This window comes from Impatiens glandulifera, chromosome 6 (assembly GCF_907164915.1).
Source record: "Impatiens glandulifera chromosome 6, dImpGla2.1, whole genome shotgun sequence".
NCBI classification, from domain to species: domain Eukaryota; kingdom Viridiplantae; phylum Streptophyta; class Magnoliopsida; order Ericales; family Balsaminaceae; genus Impatiens; species Impatiens glandulifera.
In genome coordinates this window covers 53,034,891-53,042,009 of record NC_061867.1, presented here as the reverse complement: position 1 = coordinate 53,042,009, position 7,119 = coordinate 53,034,891, and the positions used below count along the sequence as shown (strand labels likewise).

At 29.4% G+C, this 7,119-nt stretch overlaps 1 protein-coding gene across 1 annotated transcript; it reads right to left on the bottom strand.

Moving 5' to 3' along the window:
- Nucleotides 1-293: 293 nt before the first annotated feature.
- Nucleotides 294-2,214, bottom strand: LOC124942481 (cytochrome P450 78A6-like). Its single transcript, XM_047483000.1, has 2 exons — nucleotides 1,236-2,214; nucleotides 294-1,149 (listed from the first exon to the last, which is right to left on the bottom strand). Exons 1-2 carry the CDS (start codon nucleotides 2,175-2,177, stop codon nucleotides 514-516), a joined length of 1,578 nt encoding a protein of 525 aa, XP_047338956.1. The 5' UTR covers nucleotides 2,178-2,214; the 3' UTR covers nucleotides 294-513.
- Nucleotides 2,215-7,119: the final 4,905 nt, after the last annotated feature.

Sequence of the window (7,119 nt, the reverse complement as noted above, 5' to 3'; positions counted from 1 at the left end):
TTTATGTATTATTAATCTTCCATAGTTAATCATAATATTAATTATTTATGTATTATTAGTTTTTCATAATTAATCATAATATTAACTAATATATTTTGAGCGGTTATTGAATTTCAATAAATTATATATTTGTTCTTAATAAATTTAATTTTTTATATTAAAATTTTATATACATACCTATAACCAATGCAATGAATTTGTTTCTTGTTAACAATTAGACTATTCTCAATTATTTAAATGCTTAACATTAATAAAAACAAGTAATTAACTTTGACTTAATTTTTATTCTTATTTAAAATAATCATTTTCAACATGCAATATTTAATTCACACTTCATTAATACTGCATATACATTTTACATCAATCAATTCCAAATGAAGAAACTTTTACTTGACTAGAATCTTGATCAAACTATAATTTATTTTCCTCTAAATTGATCAAACTATCTTACTATCAAACCTTATGAACAAGCATACTTCTTGATACACATCACACATTCTTCGGTCGATAATTTTAGAAAGACAAGTCACACTTTTTTCGGCGAGTCAACTTCACATTCAACGGATTCGCCATTTCGCAAGACAACTTCAAAACCTCGGTTAGTTCCACCGTCTTTCCTTCCGTTGTCGGTCCCCACTCAAATTCTTGCAATAACCGCGCCACCCACACAATAGAAGTATTCCACCCTAACGCCTTACCCGGGCACCCGCGCCCACCTGCCCCAAACGGTGCTAATCTCATATCTGACCCCATAACAGACATTTCTACGAGATTCGAATCCAATAGAAATCTCTCCGGCTTAAACTCTGTCGGATCCGTCCACACATCCGGGTCACGCATGATGGCCCACACGTTGACCATCGCGGTGGTCCCTGCCGGGATTAAATAACCGCCTAAGTGAGTGTCGGTTATCGATAACCGGGACCACGATAGGAGTGGGCCCGGCGGGTGTAGTCTTAAGACCTCTTTCATCACGGCTTGAAGGTAGACTAGGTTTGACACATCGGATTCCTCGACGACACGAGATGGTCCCACCACTTTGTCCAGCTCAGCATGGACACGCGATTGAACTTCCTTGTGCATTACCATTCTTGCTAGCACCCATTCGATCAATACCGCGACTGAGTCCGTACCACGAAATATCATTTCCTGTTGAATTATAAAAATTTAAAATTATTAAATAATTTGATAATTAAATTAACCCTAAACCCTAATCTTTTTTTAAATCATCTTACCCAAAGAACAGCAACCATGTCAGACTCTGACAATTGATCCGAATCTGGAAGATTAAGTAAAACGTCGACGAAATCACTCTTATCATTTGAACTAAGTTTACCTCGATGATCGTCGATGATCCGGTTCACGAACCGGTTCACCCTAGGTACAATTTTCTCGCATCTTGATCGAATTCCCTGCAAATCAAATTGACGTAACCAAGGAAGATGATCGGACCAATTCACCATCCCAAGAAGATCATAACCTTCATCCACCAATTCTCCCAATTCCTTCTCCAAACACCCATCTTTCCGGCCAAAACTCCGGCCAAAAACAGAGCACATCATATTATTCAAAGAAGCCCGTCGAATCACATGCCTGACTTCAATACAACCTTCTCCGGCCAAACCCACAACCATCTCATCGGCGATTTTCAACCTTAAATCCTCAGAATTTCTAATTTGCACCGGCGAGAAAAGATGGGTTGCGGCGATCCGACGAAGGGTACGCCAATAAACACCATAGGGTGCAAATCCAATTGATCTATTGAACAAAAGTCCATAAGCTGATTCTTTAAATGGACGGTCCATGAAAACAGAGCTATTGAGCATTTCTTTAGCTATGTTTGGATCACAAATGGCAATTGCTCTGTTTTCGCCGATGCTGAAAGCCATTAGTTTCTTGGCATTGAATTTGGCGGCGGCAGCAGCGATTTTCCGGTGACTTAAACCGGTTAAAAGATTGATGCTTCCAATTATGGGTATTCCTCTTGGACCAGGAATTGATCGGAATCTGAACTTTCCCCAAGCAGGGCCGCCGGGAAAAGACCAGTTAAGAAGGGATATGGATATCCAGAGAAGAAGGGTAGTTAAGAAGAGAAGAAAAATGGCACTGTTGGAAGTTAAACCGCTGGATTTGGCGGCTAGTTCGAAAATCCAGACACTTTCCGCCATTGTTGCCATAATGGAGAAACTGTGTTTGAGTGAGAGAGATTAGAGAGATGTTGGATGTTCTGTTTATTGTTGGATTGAGGGTGGTATTTATAGGCAGTGAATATAGACCTTGTTTGATTTGGCAAATTTGTAATTGTCTTTCAATAAGTTAACTCACACGAATAGTACGGGAGGATCGGTATGATATATCGAATTTATTTATCCCTATTGTATACGATATTGAAATTTTCGGTATATGTACAATAGTGTTATTATACCGTTTATATTGAAATATATATATATATATATTATAATGTATGATATAAGTAATATATCAAGATTTGGGTAAGTGGTATCAGTTTCGGCCGCGAAGATTTAACGTTCAATACAAATTTAAATTTTGGGACTTCTAAAATATTTTAGTAAAAAAGAATTAAAATTAAAATTTTAATAAGATTAAATAAAATATTTTATAATACAGAAATAAAAGATTAATAAGTATATAAAAAAGTTATATATATTGTAAAATATATATTCAATATTAAAGTAGAAAAAAATAATATAATTAAATATAAAAATAATGAGGATCAATAATACAAATACATAGTTGTCTTACTCCATATTACTCCTCCAAACCTGCCCTACTTATATTATAATGATAATAAATATATATATAATTTTTGAATGTAAGATGTTTAATTGAAAAATATCACAAGAAGAAAACAATAAAAGAATTAAAATAAAGATAGTAAGTTATTTTAGATAAAACCCCGATAAAACCCAATAACCCAAACATCAAACAAGGCCTTAGTCCATCGTCTAATAAGAAAAATAAATTGAGTGTTTGATGCTCAAATATATTATATATATTAAGTTTAAAGATTTAGTTATTTATAATTTAATTAGTAATTATTTATAAGGAAATAAATAATAGGGAAAATTTGGAAGAGGTAATGTGAAAAAGAATGACGTGACAATTGATTGAAAAATAAAATATTTTTTCTTTTTTCTCGTACTTAGGGGTGTTAAATATTTGGTCTGAACCGAATATCCGACCGAATTCGAGTTCACCGAATTCGAATAAACCGAATTCGAATTTCATTTTCGGTTTTCGAATCGAATTACAAACCAATTCGAATTCAAATACGGTTTTCGAATTGGTTTTCGAGTTTGGGTTTCAACTCGAAAACCAAACCGAAAACCGAATTCATTTTTTATTATTTATTCTTCCAAACTTAACTTAAGAATAAGTTCAAATATTTCAAACTAGAATATTTTGAATTAAGATTTATAATAAAAGAAAAAACAGAAACAAAAACACTAGTGGTCTAGTGGTAGAATAGTACCCTACCATGGTATAGACCCCGGGTTCAATTCTAGGTTAGTACATTTTATTTTGAGTTTAAAATAAAAGAAAATTGAATTCGGTTTGAATTCGAATTATTCGAAGTTCAAACCGAATATAAAATTCGAATTCGGTTCGGTTTAATTAGAATTTATTCGAATTCGGTTCGGTTTTCGAATTGACAAAAAATTCGAAGAAACCGAATTGAAGAACTCGAATAACCCGAAACCGAACCGATGAACACGCCTACTCGTACTATATCTTTTTTCAATCAATAAGGCGATGTCACATCATTCTCTCTATTATTAATTCCCCGTATCACTCATTTTATTTGAGTAGTGATTCTTTCTTCTAGTCTAACTACAACAAGATGAGGATATCCTCAACCTCCTTTAGAGGTTCTGAGTTCGAGTCCGTCAGACGATAATTTTTATGCTTAGTTAAATTATTAAGTGTGTTTGCGGATTATGTGCGCTTAACACATTTGTGACTGTATTTTTTTAATTTAAGGAGTGATTGAAAGGAAAATTGGGGTAGAATGGCGTGATATATCACTTCATTGTTTGTAAAAAAAAAGTGTGAAAAAAGAATTATTTTATTATTCAGACGATTAGATTGCGTCACGTCATTCATTTTTTCTATCATTTCTCGTCTAATATATATATACATATAGATGCCTTATATTGTTGTATTTCAATATAGCAAAATTCGGTAATTTTCTACCCTATAACCATTATTTGCACGATTTTAAACATATAAAACTTAATGGAAACTATAGATATAAGTTCCTGGTTATCCAATGCATTTAGGATGTTTATAGTGAATAAGTTGGATAATAAATAATGAATAAAATTAATCAAAAATAAACTTTATTATATAATATAAATTAATTAATTTGACCCAAAACCAATATTTAATAAGGGAAAGGAATATAAGGATTATGATTATGCTCAAGAATAATAAAAGTCCAAAACTGAATGCAACTAATTATCATAGAATAATATTATGTTTAATCTATTATATAATTAGTAGTCTAACAATAATAATATAAAATCAAACGGAATTTAGAATTTAATGTATATGAATAAGAATCTCAAATGAGGAAAGAGGAAAAGAGAGAGTTGATAATAGATTTTATATTATAATAAAAAATGAACATAATAATCCAGTATAATACTTTCAAATGCAAAAGATATTATTATCATTTTTAAAAAATATAAAATTTTATGTCGGTACATATTATATATTATATTATGAACAATTTAATTATTTATTCAAATATTTTATGATTAAATATATATATATATATATATTTCTTTTGACATTTTTAGGAAGAAAAAAAAAGTTAAAAAAAAATAATAATAAATTATTAGCATGTATCATGTGCATTTGCATGAGTAATAATATAAAAAACCATGAAAAAAATATTACGGTAAAAATGTTTATGGACGGATCAACCAATAATCCGACTCAAATATTTATTTACTCTCACATATATTCAAATTAACCACAGTTCTCGACCCGATAATTTGGACACTTTAAAAATTAAGCATCGTTGGATATATATAGATTAGTTAGTTAAAAAGTTGAACTTATAATATTAAAATGTCTCGTGTTCATCAAATTTGGTGTTGAAATTAAAATATAAAGTGTTATTAGTCTAGTTTATGGGGGCGTCAACTCACAATCCGACCCAAATATCCATTTACTCTCACATATATATCCAAATTAACCACAACTTTCGACCCGACAATTCAGACACTTTAAAAATTAAGCATCATTATATATATAGATTTTATCCCCTCTTCTAGCCTAACGACAACAAAACATGAATATTAACCCTAAGATCTTGGGTTCGAGTCCGTCACGCGACAAGTTCTGCACTCCGGTTAAATGGTTAAATGTGTTTGCGGCTACATACTTAATCCTTTGTCCCATTATTTTTTTTATAAAATAATAAATTATTTTATTTTTTCAATTAATTATATCCCACCACATCATTATTTCTTTCCACACTCATTTCTCAATACTTTATTTCAAAATTCAAAACACATAAGGCGGATCTAAGAGCTGGTAGGCAGCGTCGCGGTGAGGTGAGATTATAAAGAAAATGTTATAAGTCATGATATAACTATATAATAATTTTAAAAATATAAAATATTTAAATTAATATTTTAAATAATACGTGAATATATATATATATATATATGATTGTATAGTAACAAAATACGAAAGATTTACTAGAAAAAAGTACATAGAAAATTAAAAGAAACTACAATTGACACGTTCATTTTTCTTGTCAAAAAAGACTTATTGCATACTAAGATTACTATTATATATAAATTAAATGGAAAGATTTAGTTAGAAACAAAAAGAATATCAAATTAAAATTTTGAGTTCAATTTTAATTGATATACATATATACGTGAACGCAGAAGGTTAAAATAACTCTTCACATCCTTGACAACTATTTTAATTTAATAATTTATAAGTAAAAAAAATTCATTAAAAAATTCTAAATTAAAATATTCTTATATATGTTAACTTCTAAATAAAAAAAAATTATTAACTTAATAAAATTTAACACAATTAACATTTATTCCGTTCATTTGCACGAGTAATAATATAAAACCGTGAAAAAAATATTACGGTAAAAATGTGATAGCATTTTTTATTTTAGTTTTAACCGTTTTAAGTTTATAGGCGGGTCAACCCTCAATCTGACTCAAGTATCCATTTACTCTCACATTGCAGAAAGATCTCTAAAACAATTGATATAGTTTGATTCTTCGACTCATTTAGTTTCACCTCTAGAGTCCACTTCTTCCCCATACTACGAGTGAAAGAAAAAATGTAAAGGCTAACATTAAAATAGTCCAAACGAGACTTACTATATCCATATAAATTATGTCCCCTATCTCTATAAATATGATGAATTCTTCCATTATTGCTCACTAATAATAGTGAAATCTATAGCGCATAGTCAAAAGAGAAGCATGACTGATTAAAAACTATTGATAAACTATCGCGTTCATCAAATTTGGTGTTGAATTTAAAAATATTGAATTTTAAAATTTATTTAAAGTTACTTAAAGTTATTGGATAGTTTAAACTAGTAAATTCAGTAATTTTATTTTCAAAAATATTATTTGTATACATAGTTACAAACTTATTATATTAATCAAATGTTAAAATATATATAATTAAGTATAAAATTAATTAAAAAATAATAAATATAATCAAAATCATTTTGTAAAATCTTATTATTTCAAAAATCAAATTTGAAATAATAAGATTTTACTCATTTGAACATATAATCTAAACAACTAAATTACGTTATATTTTTTTAAATATATTTTTTTAAAATAATACAAATTTATTATATTTATTTAATAAAACACAAAATATAACAACTAAACTAATAAAGAAGAACATTTCTTTTTGTTTTGGGTACCCAATTTTTAGGGCCATTAGTGTCGTTAACCTCCCCAATATAACTCAATAATCGTAAAATTATATAATTTTAAGATTCAACTCGAAATTTCAATAACATTTTCCCAATTAAGTAAGTGTTTTCAAATGGGTTATTAATTGGTTGATCATCCCTTTAGAATAATGAAAACGTAC

Excerpts from the sequence above, each read along its gene's own strand:
- LOC124942481 (XM_047483000.1), bottom strand. The coding sequence starts at position 2,177 with ATGGCAACAATGGCGGAAAGTGTCTGGATTTTCGAACTAGCCGCCAAA. Across the intron at positions 1,150-1,235 it reads ACATGGTTGCTGTTCTTTGG|GAAATGATATTTCGTGGTAC; the intron begins GTAAGATGATTT and ends ATAATTCAACAG.